Raw genomic sequence first — 21,675 nt, 5'->3', positions numbered from 1 at the left:
AATCATATCAAGTATCTTTTCCGACCACAATGCTATGAGACTAGATATCAATTACAGGAAAAGATCTGTAAAAAATACAAACACATGGAGGCTACACAATACACTACTTAATAACGAAGTGATCACTGAAGAAATCAAAGAGGAAATCAAAAAATACCTAGAAACAAATGACAATGGAGACATGATGACCCAAAATCTATGGGATGCAGCAAAACCAGTGCTAAGAGGGAAGTTTATAGCAATACAAGCCTACCTCAAGAAACAGGAAACATCTCGAATAAACAACTTAACCTTGCACCTAAAGCAATTAGAGAAAGAAGAACAAAAAAACCCCAAAGCTAGCAGAAGGAAAGAAATCATAAAGATCGGATCAGAAATAAATGAAAAAGAAATGAAGGAGAAAATAGCGAAGATCAATAAAACTAAAAGCTGGTTCTTTGAGAAGATAAACAAAATTGATAAACCATTAGCCAGACTCATCAAGAGAAAAAGGGAGAAGACTCAAATCAATAGAATTAGAAATGAAAAAGGAGAAGTAACTACTGACACTGCAGAAATACAAACGATCATGAGAGATTACTACAAGCAACTCTATGCCAATAAAATGGACAACCTGGAAGAAATGGACAGATTCTTAGAAATGCACAACCTGCCGAGACTGAACCAGGAAGAAATAGAAAATATGAACAGACCAATCACAAGCACTGAAATTGAAACTGTGATTAAAAATCTTCCAACAAACAAAAGCCCAGGACCAGATGGCTTCACAGGCGAATTCTATCAAACATTCAGAGAAGAGCTAACACCTATCCTTCTCAAACTCTTCCAAAATATTGCAGAGGGAGGAACACTCCCAAACTCATTCTACGAGGCCACCATCACCCTGATACCAAAACTAGAGAAAGATATCACAAAGAAAGAAAACTACAGGCCAATATCACTGATGAACATAGATGCAAAAATCCTCAACAAAATACTAGCAAACAGAATCCAACAGCACATTAAAAGGATTATACACCATGATCAAGTGGGGTTTATTCCAGGAATGCAAGGATTCTTCAATATACGCAAATCAATCAATGTGATACATCATATTAACAAATTGAAGGAGAAAAACCATATGATCATCTCAATAGATGCAGAGAAAGCTTTCGACAAAATTCAACACCCATTTATGATAAAAACCCTGCAGAAAGTAGGCATAGAGGGAACTTTCCTCAACATAATAAAGGCCATATATGACAAACCCACAGCCAACATTGTCCTCAATGGTGAAAAACTGAAACCATTTCCACTAAGATCAGGAACAAGACAAGGTTGCCCACTCTCACCACTATTATTCAACATAGTTTTGGAAGTGTTAGCCACAGCAATCAGAGAAGAAAAAGAAATAAAAGGAATCCAAATTGGAAAAGAAGAAGTAAAGCCGTCACTGTTTGCAGATGACATGATACTATACATAGAGAATCCTAAAGATGCTACCAGAAAACTACTAGAGATAATCAATGAATTTGGTAAAGTAGCAGGATACAAAATTAATGCACAGAAATCTCTTGCATTCCTATACACTAATGATGAAAAATCTGAAAGTGAAATTAAGAAAACACTCCCATTTACCATTGCAACAAAAAGAATAAAATATCTAGGAATAAACCTACCTAAGGAGACAAAAGACCTGTAAGCAGAAAATTATAAGACACTGATGAAAGAAATTAAAGATGATACAAATAGATGGAGAGATATACCACGTTCTTGGATTGGAAGAATCAACATTGTGAAAATGACTATACTACCCAAAGCAATCTACAGATTCAATGCAATCCCTATCAAACTACCACTGGCATTTTTCACAGAACTAGAACAAAAAATTTCACAATTTGTATGGAGACACAAAAGACCCCGAATAGCCAAAGCAATCTTGAGAATGAAAAATGGAGCTGGAGGAATCAGGCTCCCTGACTTCAGACTATATTACAAAGCTACAGTAATCAAGACAGTTGGGTACTGGCACAAAAACAGAAATATAGATCAATGGAACAGCATATAAAGCCCAGAGATAAACCCACGCACATATGGTCCCCTTATCTTTGATAAAGGAGGCAAGCATATACAGTGGAGAAAAGACAGCCTCTTCAATAAGTGGTACTAGGAAAACTGGACAGGTACATGTAAAAGTATGAAATTAGAACACTCCCTGACACCATACACAAAAATAAACTCAAAATGGATTAAAGACCTAAGTGTAAGGCCAGACACTATCAAACTCTTAGAGGAAAACATAGGCAGAACACTTTCTGACATACATCACAGCAAGATCCTCTTTGACCCAGCTCCTAGAGAAATGGAAATAAAAACACAAATAAACAAATGGGACCTAATGAAACTTAAAAGCTTTTGCACAGCAAAGGAAACCATAAACAAGACCAAAAGACAACCCTCAGAATGGGAGAAAATATTTGCAAATGAAGCAACTGACAAAGGATTAATCTCCAAGATTTACAAGCAGCTCATGCAGCTCAATAACAAAAAAACAAACAACCCAATCCAAAAATGGGCAGAAGACCTAAACAGACATTTCTCCAAAGAAGATATACAGATTGGCAACAGACACATGAAAGAATGCTCAACATCATTAATCATTAGAGAAATGCAAATCAAAACTACAATGAGATATCATCTCACACCGGTCAGAATGCCCATCATCAAAAAATCTAGAAACAATAAATGCTGGAGAGGGTGTGGAGAAAAGGGAACACTCTTGCACTGTTGGTGGGAATGTAAATTGATACAGCCACTATGGAGAACAGTATGGAGGTTCCTTAAAAAACTAAAAATAGAATTACCATACGACCCAGCAATCCCACTACTGGGCATATACCCTGAGAAAACCATAATTCAAAAAGAGTCATGTACCAAAATGTTCATTGCAGCTCTATTTACAATAGCCAGGACATGGAAGCAACCAAAGTGTCCATCATCGGATGAATGGATAAAGAAGATGTGGCACATATATACAATGGAATATTACTCACCCATAAAAAGAAATGAAATGGAGGTATTTGTAGTGAGGTGGATGGAGTTAGAGTCTGTCATACAGAGTGAAGTAAGTCAGAAAGAGAAAAACAAATACAGTATGCTAACACATATATATGGAATCTAAGGGAAAATAAAGGTCATGAAGAACCTAGTGGCAAGACGGGAATAAAGACACAGACCTACTAGAGAATGGACTTGAGGATATGGGGAAGGGGAGGAGTAAGATGTGACAAGGTGAGAGAGTGGCATAGACACATATACACTACCAAACGTAAAATAGATAGCTAGTTGGAAGCAGCCGCATAGCACAGGGAGATCAGCTCGGTGCTTTGTGACCACCTACAGGGGTGGGATAGGGAGGGTGGGAGGGAGGGAGATTCAAGAGGGAAGAGATATGGGAACATATGTATATGTATAACTGATTCACTTTGTTAAAAGCAGAAACTAACACACCATTGTAAAGCAATTATACTCCAATAAAGATGTTTAAAAAAAAAAATCTTCCAATAAACAAAAGTCCAGGACCAGATGGCTTCACAGGTGAATTCTATCAAACATTTAGAGAAGAGCTAACACCCATCCTCCTCAAACTCTTCCAAAAAATTTCAGTGTAAGGAACATTCCCAAACTCATTCTACGAGGCCATAATCACCCTGATACCAAAACCAGACAAAGATACTACAAAAAAAGGAAATTACAGACCAATATCACTGATGAATACAGATACAAAAATCTTCAACAAAATACTAGCAAACAGAATCCAGCAACACATTAAAAGGATCATACACCATGATCAAGTGGCATTTATCCCAGGGATGCAAGGATTCTTCAATATACACAAATCAATCAATGTGACACACCATATTAACAGATTGAAGGATAAAAACCATATAATCATCTCAATAGATGCAGGAAAAGCTACAGTAATCAAGACAATATGGTATTGGCACAAAAACAGAAATATAGATCAATGGAACAGGATAGAAAGCCCAGAGATAAACCCACGCACCTATGGTCAACTAATCTATGACAAAGGAGGCAAGGATATACAATGGAGACCAGACAGTCTCTTCAATAAGTGGTGCTGGGAAAACTGGACAGCTACATGTAAAAGAATGAAATTAGAACACTCCCTAACACCATATGAAAAAATAAACTCAAAATGGATTAAAGACCTAAATGTAAGACCGGACACTATAAAACTCTTAGAGGAAAGCATAGGAAGAACACTCTATGACATAGATCACAGCAAGATCTTTTTTGACCCACTTCCTAGAGTAATGGAAATAAAAACAAAAATAAACAAATGGGACCTAATGAAACAAAAGCTCTTGCACAGCAAAGAAAACCATAAATAAGACAAAAAGACAACCTCCAGAATGGGAGAAAATATTTGCAAACGAATCAACAGGCAAAGGATTAATCTCCAAAATATAGAAACAGTTCATGCAGATCAATATCAAAACCACAAAGAACCCAATCAAAAAATGGGCCGAAGACCTAAATAGACACTTCTCCAAAGAAGACATACAGATGGCCAAGAGGCACAGGAAAAGCTGCTCAACATCATTAATTATTAGAGAAATACAAATCAAAACTACAATGAGGTATATTACCTCACACTGATTAGAATGGGCATCATCAGAAAGTCTACAAACAATAAGTGCGGAGAGGGTGTGGAGAAAAGGGAAACCTCTTGCACTGTTGGTGGGAATGTAAATTGATGCAGCCACTATGGAGAACAGTATGGAGGTTCCTTAAAAAACTAAAAATATACTTACCATATGACCCAGCAATCGCACTAATGGACATATACCCAGAGAAAACCATAATTCAAAAAGACACATGCACCCCAATATTCACTGCAGCATTATTTACAATAGCCAGGTCATGGAAACAAGCTAAATGTCCATCAACAGACAAATATATAAAGAAGATGTGGTACATATATGCAACGGAATATTACTCAGCCATAAAAAGGAACAAAATTGGGTTATTTGTAGAGACATGGAGGGACCTAGAGAGTGTCATACAGAGTGAAGTTAAGTCAGAAAGAGAAAAACAAATATCATATATTAATGCATATATGTGGAATCTAGAAAAATGGTACAGATGAACCAGTTTGCTAGGCAGAAAAAGAGACACAGATGTAGAGAACAAACGTATGGACACCAAGCGGGGGAAGCAGGGGGCAGGGGTGGTGGGATGAATTGGGAGATTGAGATTGACATATATACACTAATATGTGTAAAATAGTTAAATAATAAGAACTTGCTGTATAGCACAGGGAAATCCACTTCGCTGTACAGTAGAAACTAACACAACATTGTAAAACAACTATACCCCAATAAAAATAAATAAATACCACCGCCTCTGTTTTTTTTAAAGGCAAAATATGTGTAGGAGAGGATCTAACAAGCTGATTGATCATCTTTCTGTGCATTTATAAATACCAATTTGAATTAAAATATTGTAAATAGAGAAAGAACATAAAAATCTAATGTTCAAATATATGTACTTTAGTGAATTAATCACTTCATTAAACACATTTCATTTAACTTTGATAAGTCAATGATACCTATAATCTTTATAACATGGTTTCCAAAAATATAATCAACATAAAATATTGTTGCATAAAATACCATGCTTTTTAAAAAAAGAAAAAAATTCTGAATGAAAAGTATATTTTTAAATGTTATTTGATATCATTAAAACCATTAAAAAATTTAAATACAAATACAGGATCTGTAAGACCAAAACTGGGTTTTCAATGACTTGAACAATTAAAAAATTTGAAAACAAGTTCGTCTCCAATTTGACTTTTAGCTACTAACTAGAGAGACAATAATACTTTGTAATGTGGATAGAGATAACTTCTAGTTTGGATTTGAGTGCTGAAACAGATGGTTTTATTGGGAAATGTGAATATGATTTTACATTCAAATAATACAGATCCTAGAGATCACTTAATAACAATTATTTTGTTTTCATGAGTTCTACTTTAAATGCATAAAGGGAACAAGGAATGAAAACTTTACATCCAATATGGGGAGAGATAATCTGGCACCTTTAGTTAAAAACAATAGTACACCAAACACCCTATCGTATTCCTAATAAATAAAGGAAAAAAATCAGATATTGTGATATGATAAAATTTTATGTTGCTACTCTTCTCTTCTAAGGTGACCAGGATTTAAACTGTTACAATTTTAGAATTTATGCAGATTTAAATTTAAACCGTGTGCTACCACTGGATTCTAAATGTTAAAGTTTGATATGAAATAAAAACACATTCATAAGTAGCCAAAAAAAATTTACACAATGTACAATGATTGGCAAACAGAGGCCAATTCATACAGATGAAGATACATTTGTTTTAGCTAAAACAATTTTTCTAAGTAAATAAAATTTAGTTATGACAGCATCCTTGTCAGAAAATTTGATTCCTCCTATGAAATTAAGTATAAATAAAAGCAATGTAGTAAAGATTCAGGAACTCTGTAATTAACTGTAATTATTTGGAACTATTACTATAATTTCTGCATTCTTAGTCTTTGTACTAGTAAAATATGCTTCTCCCATTCAGTTATTTAAAAGTATTTTAGTCCTCTCATTATTCTTCATATGACCTTTGGCCTTATTTTCTCTTGAGATTTTACATAATCACTTCTCAAATTCTTAAAAAATAAATCACTGCCTTGTCTATTAATTTTTCTTGATTTTTTGTTTTGTTCATCTCAAAAGTTCTCTTACTTTGACTTTAATATTCTGCTGGGTGAAAACGATTACAAATATAAGAAACCTGAAGCTTAGAGATCTACAAATGTAGCAGGGACAGCAGTAATACTTAATTACCTAAATATCAATACTTCGTTCTGCCTTTCTATATTACTTTAGTGTGAATCTTTCAAAAACCTAGCTTAGTTAGCTGTAAGAGGTATTTATTTTTTACCTTTGACATAGTTGAAGTATGTGTTCTTTAGTTAGTCCCCTAGTTTGTGAACCTGCCATAATACAAAACTTCCCCCCATAAAATACAGTAAAATATAACTGAAAATCTTGTGATCCCTGTAGACTGCATATGCACTATGACATATGGAACAACACTGTGTTGAGATGTGGGTTCTAGGTGGCTGGAGAGACTCATTCTACTGGTGTCTTGTTCCATCCAGATATTTAAATTTGGGTCTTAGTAAAAAAGATAAATTATATTATGGACATTCAAGGTACCTTCTGAATAGCTGACATTATAAATTTTAAGTTCATGAATGCTAAGGGTCAGCTTTCATACGAAATATAGAACATGAATCTGGCTGAGATATAAAGAAACAGATTTTCTTCTATCTCCTTCCAGATTCTTTAGGTTGATTAGGCTTATCTCTGCCTTAGAAGGTCACAAAATACAAAAAAGTCAACTATATCACATCTCAGGGAATGTCATGTCAAGACTGATGTTATATCATCAAAAACAAACACATAAACAAAAACAAACTAATAGAGCGTACCACATGTAGGAAAAGGAAAAATAAGGAAATATAAGGAAACTATCCCTTCCCATGAACTCTGTCATAAATGCATAGAAGGCCTTCTGGGAATTTTTGAAAGCCTACTGAATCAGGCTCATCTCTATTAAAACTGACTGCAGTATTTTTAAAAAGGATCTAATGCATGAGTTACGGCAAGAGTGAATGATTGCCTTTAAACAAAATACGCTTGGAAACAAAATTAGGGATTATAAATGCAAAAGAAGAAAGGTTTGTGGAGTAATTACAAAATGTAAAATACTCTGACTTATAGTACATCTACTTATATCCAAGAAGAATTAATGTTAATTTCATATTTGCTAAAGATCAATGGCAATTATAATCACATTAACATGAAAAACTGTTTACATCATTTATATGAATTCCCATCTTAAAAAGGCTTATCTATTCTATGTCTACGTCCAATTTTGTCATGTTTGACATAATTCAAACAAGTCTCTCCTAAAAAAGCAACGGCATATAAAAACAGCCCCTAAAACTTCTCTCCAAGCAGATACCCACATGAAATAACTAACAATTTTTATTTATTTGAAGGAATATGGAAGAATTAGGGCTATGATCCTGTGTTTTACAAGAGATAACAATGCTAATAGTGGAAACTGCTTTATTATTTTGCTAATATGTTTGTAAAATTGCCCTTTTTTACTTCAAAGACTTCAATTATTCAGTATTTACGCTATCTTAAATGAGTGCTGCTCATTTAAGCTGCTAAATATAAGGGCAGCAACTATAGATATTTCTGTCTTTTTCCCAGTTTAGGGTAATATTCTGGTGATATCAAATGGTTTCAATCTACAAAGCTTAACATTTGTTTATAGAAATAATGAATAAAGGAATAATAAATTGTATTACTTACCTTTCCGGAAACAATCTTTTCATAAATCTGAATTGGTTGGTCTGCAAAGAATGGGGGGTAGCCAGCTGCCATTTCATAGATTAACACTCCTAATGCCCACCAATCCACTGCCTTATTGTAGCCCTAAGACAAACCAACACCAAATGTCAATTATTACTTAATTCACTCAGAGGAGAATGAAGTCATAAATTATTTCAAAGTGATCTTCAAGCATATGAAAATTTTTAAAAAGCAGTTGCTGAGCAGTAATTCAGGATAAAATAAAAAATAAAATGTATCAGGTCAGATTTGAATTAAACAAAGGGGAGAATTTCCAGATACTGAAATTGGATATTAGGAAATATTATTAAATCTTCTTCCTAAAATAATTAAGAATATTAAAGACAATAAAAAATGCCCTGTTTAATTGGGATAATTTAGTTGTTGCTCAACAATAGGAAGGGAATTGGACCAAATTACCCCTTAAAGCCCAATCTAGTTCCATAATATTATGAATCAGGTTTTCTAGAGAATACTTAGAAAGGTCAAAAGTTTTGAAATGAAAGAGTAGATATTGTACTTCATAATAAACAGTGGAGTTGACTTCAAAATATTCTATATTGTTGGAGTTAAGCAGGTGAATATACTCGGGATAATCCCATCCACTTCACAGGATCTTATGAAAGCTAAAAGTTTAATGTGGAACATAATAAATGTAAATATTTAAGTATACTTTATTCATCTAGTGTTTTGTTTCTCATCTCTAAAAGGTATACAAGAAAGATAACTAATTCATGGGATTTTGTGGGGACTACATCAAATGAAAGGAAATGATGTGTATAAAGAGTGTGTTGCAAACCAAATGTACAATTCTAAGGTTTCTTATTTGGGTTTTTTTTTTTCATGTTAAGCCTACTAAAATTAAGATTTAGAAGTATTGATAAGAAAATAAATAAGAATAAAATATTAACATGTTTATATAAAGTTTGTTATCAGCCATAATCAGTGTCAACTGGCACAAAAGATTATGAAAAAAAACAAAACAACTTGATCATGGAGAGAAATGAGCTGAGTTCTTGCCAGATCTTTTAGTCTGCCATCAGATACAGCTTTTAATTACCTTTGCCAGTCCCCCTAGTCCAACCTTTTTTCAAAATTTTAGCTTATAAACTATTTAATTTTCAAATTACTGGCTAAAATATAATAATGTAGAGATTTTTCCTTTTTATTTCCTGCTTCTGTATGTTTTTAAAAAGAGAGAGACTAGTAAAATAGGAATAGCACTTTGTTTTGCTAATAAAAATGGCATCAACTTTGCTTTAATTCATTAAATTCAACTCATTAATAATGTAATTACCATGTTTTTTTGCTATAATGAAAGCATGTAACGTTGATACAGATCCTTTTACCAAACTTTGATTTCTATGTTTTGGATAGTGTATTAATGTTCATAATAAGTATTCCAGATGCTTTCAATACCCTAGGTATGGAAAACTAAAACAAATCAGTAAGAAATACTAAATTATAATAGAAAAATGGGCAAAGGACATGAACTAATAATTCATACACACAAAGAAATACTAAATGACTATTAAGCATTAAAAAAATCTAATAATCAGACATGAGACTTAAAATAATTAGATATCATTTACTGTCTATCAAATTAGTAATGGTTTTTAAAACAAGAATACCCAATGCTGGAGAAAGTGTGGTGAAACAGGTACTCTCAAACACTGCTGAGAAGTGCAGAATTGTTACAATCTTTTTGGACAGTGCTTTGGCAACATGTATTGAAAGCCTTAAAAATGTTCATACTCTCTGACCCTGTAATTCCACTTCTAGGAATCTATCCTAAAAAAATAATTTAAAATATAGAAAAAGCTTTATGTACAAAGATGTTTATCACAGTGATTTATAATAGAAAAAAACGAAATAACCTGAATACTCAACAATAGAAGAATGGCAAAATACAATATGGTACATTTTCAAATAAGCCATTAGAATTATATTTGCATGCTTATTATCATTCAAGTGAAAAAGCTGAATACAAAACTATACATTCACTATAACATGCATAGAAAAATATATTAAAATGTTTTTTTAAAAAGGCTACCTCTGGATGGTGAGATTATAGGTTTTTTGATTCTTTCTTTATATTTTTCTATATTTTCCAAATTTCATACAATGAATATCTATTTCTTTTACCACATATATATATACACATACAGTTTTTAAAGTTTTGGTGCCTACTATGTTATCATTATTTGTTAAATGTACTTAAAGAAGAAATATGTTAATGATATTTAGATTATAAAAGACTAAAAGTTATAGATGATATAAATTATGTAAGATAATGAGAGGACAGCTGAAAGAATTCTTTTATTTTAGTCTAATACTTCTGTAGGTTAGCCAAATTTCAATTATTCAGGGGGTAGTTATTCAATGTGTAAATATCAAAGCATCTGTGTTATCCCTTTCTCTTTCCTGGCTCCTGTGCCCAGTTATTATCAGTCTCTCCTTTCTGGCTTTCTCCACCAAGGGATGGCAGTAGAAAGGAAAACAAAAGTTAAATCATCCTTTGTGATATGATTAAAAATTTCTCTCACCACATTTTGCACTGTTTAGAAAAGCAGAACTGTATTCAATAAGACTATAACTATTCAATTGCTATAATTTCCTATTTTTAAAGTAAAATTTAAAAAAATAATTCACATACTTTTTTTTCATTTAAGTGGTAAAGTTGAAACAAAGGAAGAATTGACAACTAGTACATGTCATCTTTAGTCTGCCTCTTGGTGTAACGCAGAGCAAGGGCCTCCTTGCCCTCCTGTATTGGGAATAATTATGAAAAGGCTATGCTTTTGGCTTCAAAACATGGATCTAGAGGTCAGATTTATTCATACTAATTCTCTCAGATTCAGAGTTAAAATCACCAGTTTATGGGATTAGTGGTAGACTCTAAATAATTACTTTTTAGTAATTATGAACAAATAGATTTAAATTCATATTTAGATTAAATAAACATGTAAAATCGATCAATAAACTTTTTTTTTATAAAAGTCCACAGTGATGCATGCCTTATATTTCTACTTCTTACATAACTACATTATAAATATACCTTGCTGAGAATTATTTCTGGAGCCAAGTATTCTGGAGTGCCACATAATGTCCAAGTTCTGCCTTTAACTCTTTTGGCAAACCCAAAGTCTGTGACCTATAAAAGACAAAAAAACTTGTAAACATTTATTATTTCATAATAAATGTACTACTGTACCTAAGTTGAAAGTTAAAAATCAGAGTTAAAATTAATACCATGAAAAAAATTAAGTCAATGTAATTGAGACTAATCCAAGAACGCACTGTTTAGTGAATAAAGGTTAAAGCAACCCATGCTGGAGAACCTTTCCCTGACTCAAACAAAGAAACAAATGAACCAAAAAAAAAAAAATAGTTTTAATAAAAATGAAGCAGTGCTACGAGTGTTCCTTAAGTCCAGCATTGTCCTCTGCCCTTAATTACATCCTCAGAAATGCAAAAGCATCACTGGGAGAATCTTAATAACTGCATAAAAAGGAGTGCTCTCATTCTATTGATAGTACAAATGGAAAGAAAACACTACCACCAGTCCATTATTGGTAGCTGGGCCTCCTTTGGTAGCTGCACTGTACTGTTAAAAAGCATGGACTCTTGGGACAGGCTGACGGGGTTCAAATTATGACTCTACGTGTGTGACCTTGCTGTTCCTTAGTTTCATTCACCTTAAAATGAGGATAACAATAGTATTTACATTTCATAGTGTTATCAGAATTAAAAGAGGTGATACATGTAAAACACTTAGAATAATGCCTGGCACTAAGTGAGTACTCACAAATTTAGCTATTATTTCTTTACGCAGGAGCCTGAAATCAGTTCACAACTATAGACTAAGGGAGATAGAAACGGGTTCCATCTTTGATGGAACTTTTGGTTCTTTGTAATAGCAACAGAACTGTGAGCTCAGTTTAAACTATTAGGAAGAATTGTCTCCCTCAAAGAAAAAAAAGAATCCAATATTGGTAGTTGTGGTTAAATACATATAACTTCTTACCTAGTATTTCTCAAATACATTATATATAATGTGTTCAAGTCATACCTGGATATAACCTTGGTGGTCAATTAAGAGATTTTCAGGTTTTAGATCTCTGTAGATGAGGTCTAGTGAATGGAGGTACTCGAATGTTAGCACTATCTGAGCTGCATAGAACCGTGCATGGGGTTCACTACAAAGAAACAAAACATTGATTTTTGGTAAAATGGGTTAACATATAGTAATTAGTAGATTATACAAAAAAAATAACATGAGGTAGAGGCATTTTGGGAGCAAAAAAATTTTTTTTTTCTTTTAAACATATGTAAAGAAACATGTTGGTTTCCAAATATTTACTAAATCTATAAATCATCTTCAAATAATGCTTTGATATACTTAGTGGGCAGCATATGTTGAAGAAAACTTAACTCTCAGATTTTCATTGTAATTTAAATTATTATTGGCCATGTTAGAAGACATTGAGAATGACTGAAAAGCACCAGTTAGATTATCTGTCAGGGCAATTGCTATTGCTGATAGGCTTCATCTCATCTACCTTTCTCATAAATTTCAAGTACTTAAAGAATTTCTGCATTAATCTGCAGATTTATGCCATTTTACCCAGGCTGTTACTACTACAAAAGTGACATATGCTCATTATAGAAAAAGAGCCATACAATATTAATGAAGAATAAAGATACCAATAATCCCATTCAGAAACCAGATTCAATCCTGGTGTCTGAATTTCCAAATCCTCTACTATGCATATTTATACAGATACCTGAACATAGGTATAATCTGTATATTTAGGTAAATACACACAGTTCTGGATACATAGATTAGATTAACTGATGGATTATGGTAATTTTGATGCCACATTCTGAGTATTACTCCAAAAGGATGTACTGTTTTCTAGTTTGAGTTTCTATTTCATCTTGTAGTGTATACACTGAATTCTGCTAATCTTCCTGATATATTGCAATGACTTTCAGATTTGTGTCCTCAATGAACAACCTTAACTATGAATAGAATTTCCCTCACGATGGCTGGCATGAGTTTGATCTGGTAGCACCAAAAATAGGAATTCTAAAAAGAGATTGTATATGCTACTCCTTTTGCTTGTCACTCACTATATTTCCAAGGTCCTAGCCTGATACACACCAAGTGCTCAGCAAATATTTGTTAAATGAATGAATATGTGAAGAAAAACTTTTTTGTGGCAATATTTTATAATATTCTTCCAGTTCCAGCCCTATCATGACACTATAACAAGTTATACCATATGTCCTATGACAAGGAATGAGAATACTGTAAAGGGAGATTAGAAGAATCATCCTGGTCATTGAAACATTTATCCCTAATTTTGGAAACGTTTGACCTGGGAAGTCCCCTCTCATTTTCTTCATACACCCGTTAATATGAGATGCATTTATCATCGTATCATCATAAACATAAGAGGCACTCAGCATTTTATGTTTATCTCCACACTGGTGTTTGATTGGAGGTACACAAACATTACATAGATCTTTAATCAAATTGTTGAAAGGTCAGAGCAAAATATTCTATAAGGAACATTTAATGCTATAGCAGCTTTAAGTCTAGACAGTTACTATTTAAGTAGAGAATCGTAATGACTCCATTGATTCTGATTAGAACCATGCTCAACAATAACTCAGTCTTTCCTGTTGCCTCAAAGTTTCTAAGGTGGGAGTTAGCAACAAACATTTCAAGTATATAAATAGTATGAGTGAAAGTTTAGAAAAGGCAATGTCTCTGTGTGAATTATGTCAATCAACTTGCTTTCCTCTTAGTATCCAGTTAAGTATTAAAGAAATAAGAGTGTGGGGAGTTGCAAAGAAAAGAAATAATCACAGAAAATGGATAAAATATTTTTTGAAGATGGGTTAAGGTGTGGTAATTCAGTGTAAAACTGTAAATTATCATAGGGCAATATGAGAATTCTGGACCTGCCTGGACAAGGAGTGTAGGAGAGGACAACAGGAAGTTAAAAAAAAATCATTAAACAGAAGTTACTCTGCATCAGCACAGTGCCTGACATATATTAGGTGTCCTATACATATTAGGTCAATAAATGAATTTTGGTTTAGGCCTCAGGTAACTAAAATAACTCTCATTCTGGCCCATTACTGAATATGATCTCATGGTAATCCAAGTCTACCATCATGTTTTCATGAATTGAATTACCATCTTCAGTCTTGTTTGAATTCATACTGATGTTTTAATTATGTCAATATACAGTATACTGAACAAAGCTGGACCTGTTCTTGGTTTCAGCTTCATTCTAATAGTGATTTTTAATGAATAGTAGTAGCTTACGAACTATTACACACAGGTAAAGTTAACAGAATCTATAAACTTTTAATAACTGTATGACCTTATTAGTAATAACCTAATGATAAGGTACAAACTCCTTTTAAATTACATATATATGTTTAAAACTCAACATGGCAACAACGTTAAGGAGAATAAATTTGTGCAAAATAAACTTTCATAATTTTATCACTATGATACCAATGATTATCTTTTCTATATATTTCTTTCTTATCTTCATCCTTACACAAACCTCTTCCCCAGAGATGTATTATTAATATTTATTCAGTAAATACTGGTTTAAATTCAATTAATTTTTGCAATATCTGGATATTCTTCAAATAATGGACCCTCATGATACCTACCAACGCTAGAATATTTATACTGCTATCATGGTGCTTTTATTTAATTTTTAAAACTCAGTATGATGTGGCCTCTTATTAATGTTTCCCTGTAACTCTTCATATAGCTAAAATATTACTAAATTACATGAAATAAATTTTTAACATTGACAATAACTTAAAAGTTTGGTTTAAAACAAACACACAGCATATAAAGATTTGAGGAGTGTAAAGTGTTAGTTACCTGAACCTTCCAATTCTTCTTAGATGTGAAAACATTTCACCACCAGGGACATATTCCATAACCATGTATAAATTAGAATTATCCTATGAACAAATAAAAAGGATAAATAAATCAAAATTATGAAACATTATTTTGCATGAAAATATTTTAAGATAACACCATGTTTAATTAGAAAAAGACAAATTAAAAAATCTGATACATTACTAACATTGGGAAATAGAGAATAAATGGAAAAGGCCCTAACTTTTCTACACTGGGGCACTTATCTTTTCCCCCCTGGTACTCTTGCCACAGATTAGTCTGGGATTTTTGCTGTTCCTGCTCTTGCAGGGAACACTTAACTCTTGAACAATTAAACACTGTGGCAATGACGTAATGCTATATAGTGTAAGCAAAAGTTAAAAAACAATTTGAAAAAGTTAGAATATTTACATTTTATGTACTAAATTAGGTCAGAGAGATTAACGATTTTTAACATCATCCTAAATACACAGATCTTCATTTGATTTAAAGAATAAAGGAGGAAAAAGGAAAAAGGCTAAAATGTTCCATATTAATCAATTGGTAGAGAGATGCCAAGTATCATTCCAAAAAGCTGAAAAGCTGCCAACTTAAAGAATAAACCTTGTGCAACTTTATGAGGCACTTGAGCAGAGGGCCAAAGATTGTTCTGCTTCAAATAAATGAAAAGGCTAGAGCACAAATTACTAAGTAAAAGATGACAGTGAGATTGCAGCAGCAAAGGTTCAAGAGAAGAAGGTATGTGGGTGTATTTGTTAGTATGAGTGTAAGATTTGCTTAATAAGATGTCACTATGAATTTTGATAAATTAAAATACTTGATTTTATAATACCATTTCATGAAAAATTACACATTAACAAAGTTAATTACACATTAACTTTAACAATTTCCTCAATAAGAATCAAAACCTTTTCAAATGTCACCTAAGTTTTTAAGCACAACAGGACTTAATTACATAAAATCTAAATATATTACTTTTTTGTTTATTCATTTTCTCCAGGTTTATCATATAGATTAGAATCCTATTATAGCTTTGTAATTAAAAAAATATGAAGTTGAAAATATCTCATTTAGATAGAAGTAAAATTTACCTTAAAAGAATACTCCAGTCGAACAAGAAAAGGAAAATTCACCGCCTGTAATATTCTTTTCTCATTCAAAGTATGCTCTATTTGCTTCAGTTTAACAACCTGTAATTGACCAAAAAAAGATTATATATTTAATGTATTTGAACAAAATTTAAAAGTTGTTATAATTTTTAAAGGAAAAAATAGTTTTCCATATAATAATGAACTTGGATAAACAAAATTTCTAGCTTAGATAAGGATAATAATAATAACTACCAAGTAGGCTTATCAGATTCAAATGAAAAACCTAACAGAGGTTTAAAACTTGGTCTTCGAAAGGTTAACTATAATTTTCAGTAAAGAAGCCAGAGCTAAGAAAAAAGGGACTCATAATAAATTACTTAAAAAATTAATATGTGAAAATACTTAGGTCCTAATGACTTATAGTCCACTAAAAGAGCTGGCACAAATTACTGTAATAAGTAGGTATTGATTTTAAATCTTGAGAAGATAAGCAAGAAAATTAAAGATTGAGGAAAAGTCAATAACTAAAAAACAGGAGGTAAAAATGAACAATCTGTTAATTTCATAATACCTGAATAAATACAAGAACATTTGCACAGCCACAAAATATTGACAAAAATGACTATGTCTGTATAACAAATAAGGTCATATAGGATTAATCAAGCTTCCACTGGATTGTCTAATCAATCAGGTACATAGTAGGGAAAGAAACTTATCTTGACTTCATGAAGACTGTGATTCTATTCCACATGTGATTCTATTCTGAATTTAAGAAAAACAGGGTTTTGTATATGTGTAAATCATTAGGAAGTGGCATTTTTTCTTGACAGAGGCTTATTGTCAGTGTGGGGTAGTCACAGAACTCAAGAAGTTGAACATGAATAAGAAAGGTTATCAAAGATACCATCCATTATTAGGATATAAAATTATAGTATAAAAATAATGCTGAGTAAAGAATAATTGACTAAGAGTCAGAAGACCTGTGTTCTCTAGACCTTCTATTCAACCAGTTTGTGACACTGGAGATGTTATTTCAACTCGTTGGACCTCAGCTGCTTTTTTTCACCTGAAAACATGAAGTGAATGAATCACTATTGTCCACATTCTAACTGGTTACAGAACCAATTAGTCCATACTTATCACAATAAATTATATAACATTAGCTGGAGAATTACTGTTGCTTTGTGTTTACTTTTTATTAATAGACTGTTTTTTTTTAAGCAGTTTCAGGTTCACAGCAGAACTGAACACAAAGTACAGAGATTTCCCATATACCCCTTGCCTCCACACATGCATAGTCTCCTCCATTATCAACATTCTTCACCAGAGTGCACATTTGTTACAATCAATGAACCTACATTGACCCATGATTATCACCCATTAATTTCACTAGGGTTCACTCTTGGTGTTGTACATTCTATGGCTTTGGACAAATGTGTAATGACATGCACCCACCATTATAATATACAGAGTAGTTTCACTGCCCTAAAAATCCTCTGTGCCCCACTTATTCATCCCTCCCTCCCCATCAAAACCAGGCAACCACTAATATTTTTACTGTCTCCATTGTTTTGCTTTTTCCAGAATGTTCCATAGGTGGAATCATATAGTATTTATTTAGCCTTTTCAGATTGGCTTCTTTCACTTAGTTTATGTATTTAAGTTTCCTCCATGTCTTTTCATGTCTTGATAGCTCATTTTTTTTTTTTAGCATTGAATAACATTCCGTTGTTTGGATATACCACAGTGTTTACTTTTATGTATTACGATATACTGGGTTTTTAGTTAGGCATAGACAATATGTTACCTTGTGAAATAAGTAATGAAAACTGTAACAGAGAGGCTTTCTGCATTATAGCCTTAAGCCAAATGTGTGTGTATGTTGGGGGGCATAACAATTAAAATGAATCTAAGACATATGAGCTGGCAAAGCAAATAATGTTGGTTAATTTTTAAATTAATTTTTAAAATTAACTAATTAAATTTTAATTTACTTTTAAATATGCATATCTACTACATGTAAGGCACAACAAGTGCAATAGAGATAAGGACAAGAGAGTATCTCCCTTCATGCTCCACAAAATTTACTTGAAAGTATGATGCATAAATATGAGAATAGCAATTTATGAATAACTGCCAAATAAGAGTTATGATGTTATAATTGTTCAGAGGAGAAAATGTTTACATTAGGCCTAGTACATAATCTTTCTGAGTCCAAGATTCTTTATCTATAAAATGCTGATGATAATTATAATACCTACTTTGAAAGTGACTGTGTAGCACAATACATGTCAAGTGATTAACACAGTGCTTGACACAAAGTAAAAGCTCAATAAATGTCAATTGTTATTATAATCTATTAAAAAAGGTGAGAGTTCAGCTGGGTCTTAAAGATGGATAGATATCAAAGGTTAGAAAAACACAGAGGAGTAGTACAGTCTTTGGTAATGAAGTATGCCAGAATGGCAGAGAAAATTAACAAGTACCCCTGGGAATATAGTCCATGTTTTATTTTCAAAATTCAAATAAAATTTATATTTACTTCTTAATATTTATGTTAATTTAAATACATATATTTAAACGCACTTCTAAATAATTATTTATCAGCTGACTTTTTTTTAGCCAAACACTTGAGAAGATATTAATATAGAAGATAGGCCATGTATCATCACATATTACCCTGCACCACCCAGCAGAGCACCAAATACTCCTGTGAGTCAAGTTTCAATCAGAGAAGTAGAGAATAGAGGACATGTAGGAAAACAGTGTCAAATAAGCCTATAGTGGAGTCTGGAAGAAAATTATAAAGTGTTTGAAAGTAGGCTGCAGAGCTCTGGCTTCATTTAATAAACATCAGGAAGCTTTTTGACTAAGTGAAATGATATGATATGGTAAGAAAACTTCACTGGCAACGAGGAGGGTGAATTAGTACAGGGGGAAAAGTGTGGGGTTGTGAAAATTAATTAAGATGCTATTGTGAAAGCCCAGTGAACATTAGTGAGAGACCAAACTGTGTGGTGGTAGAAAGAATCTTAGGGATAACAAATACATTTCAAAGGAAAAATTAAACAAGGAGTAGAGGCATAGAAATCAGACAAAGCTTGTGCAAATTCCTAGTTCATCTTACTAGCTGTCTGACTTTGGAAAAATTACTTAAATAGGTTATGGGCTTAAAAGAAATTAATGTCACATAAAGTTGTTGGGAAGATTCACTGATACAATAATATAAAGTACCTAGCAATGCTAGACATATAGTAAGGAATAGAGAAATGTGATTTCCTTGATTTCTGCACTGATTTTCTTCCCCATGCTCCATACACTATAAGATAGAAGCCAAAAAGAGTTAATTGAAAGATTCATGGCAAAAAGGTTATTATGGAGTGTTATTTTATAACTTATCTTTAGCAAATTACAGTAAATAAACTTGAAAAAAATTCAGAACATAAACACTTTGTCCTAATTATGAATAGATCCAGAACATTGCCACAGTAGAAATGACTTAAAATGGCAGCTATTCTTCTGAGAAGTGCTCTTTCACCAAGATTTAATCAATGAGTTAATCTTCTCAGTAACTTAGACAAGTCACTATCTTACCAAAAAAGGAATTTGAAACTTCCCTAAATACTTTAAAGCATAAAAATGGTATCTTTTTGTAATCCTTTTAATATTTTATGACTAGAGTACATTCTGTTAACATCTTAAGAAACAAAAATTAGGGACTATACAGATAATAACATTTTAATAATAGGTTTAATAAAAAAACATATAAATATGATATAGTATTGTGTCATCTGCCAACAGTGACAGTTGTACTTTTTCCTTTCCAATATGGATTCTTTTTATTTCTTTTTCTTGTCCGTTTGCTGTGGCTAGGACTTCCAATACTATGTTGCATAATAGTGGACAGAGTGGGTATCTTTATCTCATTCCTGATCTTAGAGGAAATGCTTTCAGTTTACCAGGGAGTATGAGTGTTAGCTGTAGGCTTGTCATTTTTGGCCTTTATTATGTTAAGGTATTGTTCCCTCTATACCTACTTTGTTGAAAGTTTTTGTCATAAATTGATGTTCATGTCAAAAGCTTTTTTGTCAAAAGCTTTTTCTACATCTATTGAGATGATCATATGACTTTTATTCTTCAATCTGTTAATGTGGTGTATCACACTGATTGATTTGCAGATTCTGAACCATCCTTGCATCCCAGGGATAAATTCCACTTGATTGTGGTGTATGATCTTTTTAAAATATTGAATTTGGTTTTCTAATATTTTGTTGAGGATTTTTGCATCTGTGTTCATCAGTGATATTGGCCTATAGTTTTCTTTTTTTATGGTGTCTTTTTTCGATTTTGATATCAGGGTGATGCTGGTCTCATTCAATGAGGTCACAAGCATTCCTTTCTCTGAAATTTTTTGGAATACTTTGAGAAGGACAGATGTAAACTCTTCTATAAATGTGTGGTAGAATTCACCCATGAAGTCATTTGGTCCTGAACTTTTGTTGTTGGGAGTTTTTTTTTTAAATTACTGATTCAATTTCATTACTGGTAGTTGGTCTGTTCATATTTTCTATTTCTTCCTGATTCAGTCTTGAGAGAGTGTACTCTTCTAGGAATTTATCCATTTCTTCTAGTTTGTCCAATTAGTTGGCATGTAATTGTTCGTAGTAATCTCTTATGATCCTTTGTATTTCTGTGGTGTCAGTTGTAACTTCTTTTTCATTTCTGATTTTATTTATTTGGGCCCTTTCTCCTTTTTATTTGATGAGTCTGGTTAAAGGTTCTTATCTTTTAAAGAACCAGCTCTTAGTTTCATTGATGTTTTCTATTGTTTTTTTCAGTCTCTCTTTCATTTATTTCTGCTCTGATCTTTATGGTTTCTTTTCTTCTACTAACTTTGGGTTTTGTTTATTCTTCTTTTTCTAGTTCTTTTAGGTGTAAGATTAGGTTGTTTATTTGAGATTTTTCTTGTTTCCTGAGGGAGGCTTGTATCACTATAAACTTCCCTCTTAGAGATGCTTCTACTGTGTCCCACAGATTTTGGATCATTGCATTTCATTTTCATTTGTCTCCAGGTATTTTCTGATTTCCACTTTAATTTCTTCAGTGACCCAATGGTTGCTCAGTAGCACTATGTTTATCTTCCATGTGTTTGTGTTTTTTGTACTT

At 32.4% G+C, this 21,675-nt stretch overlaps 1 protein-coding gene across 5 annotated transcripts in view; it reads right to left on the bottom strand.

Moving 5' to 3' along the window:
* The window catches only part of PRKACB (protein kinase cAMP-activated catalytic subunit beta), a 149,414-nt gene that overhangs the window by 24,121 nt on the left and 103,618 nt on the right, over nt 1–21,675 (bottom strand). For all 5 annotated transcript variants that reach the window (XM_057555141.1, XM_057555128.1, XM_057555137.1 and 2 more), the window contains 5 exons: nt 16,510–16,608; nt 15,398–15,480; nt 12,548–12,674; nt 11,534–11,629; nt 8,437–8,559 (listed from right to left, as the gene is read on the bottom strand). In XM_057555141.1, the coding sequence (XP_057411124.1) occupies nt 8,437–8,559; nt 11,534–11,629; nt 12,548–12,674; nt 15,398–15,480; nt 16,510–16,608 (528 nt within the window). The remainder of the gene's footprint in view (nt 1–8,436; nt 8,560–11,533; nt 11,630–12,547; nt 12,675–15,397; nt 15,481–16,509; nt 16,609–21,675) is intronic.

Source organism: Balaenoptera acutorostrata, chromosome 1 (genome assembly GCF_949987535.1).
Source record: "Balaenoptera acutorostrata chromosome 1, mBalAcu1.1, whole genome shotgun sequence".
Classification (NCBI taxonomy): Eukaryota; Metazoa; Chordata; class Mammalia; order Artiodactyla; family Balaenopteridae; genus Balaenoptera; species Balaenoptera acutorostrata.
The sequence above is the reverse complement of the archived record's forward strand: the minus strand, read 5'-3'. Positions and strand labels throughout refer to the sequence as shown.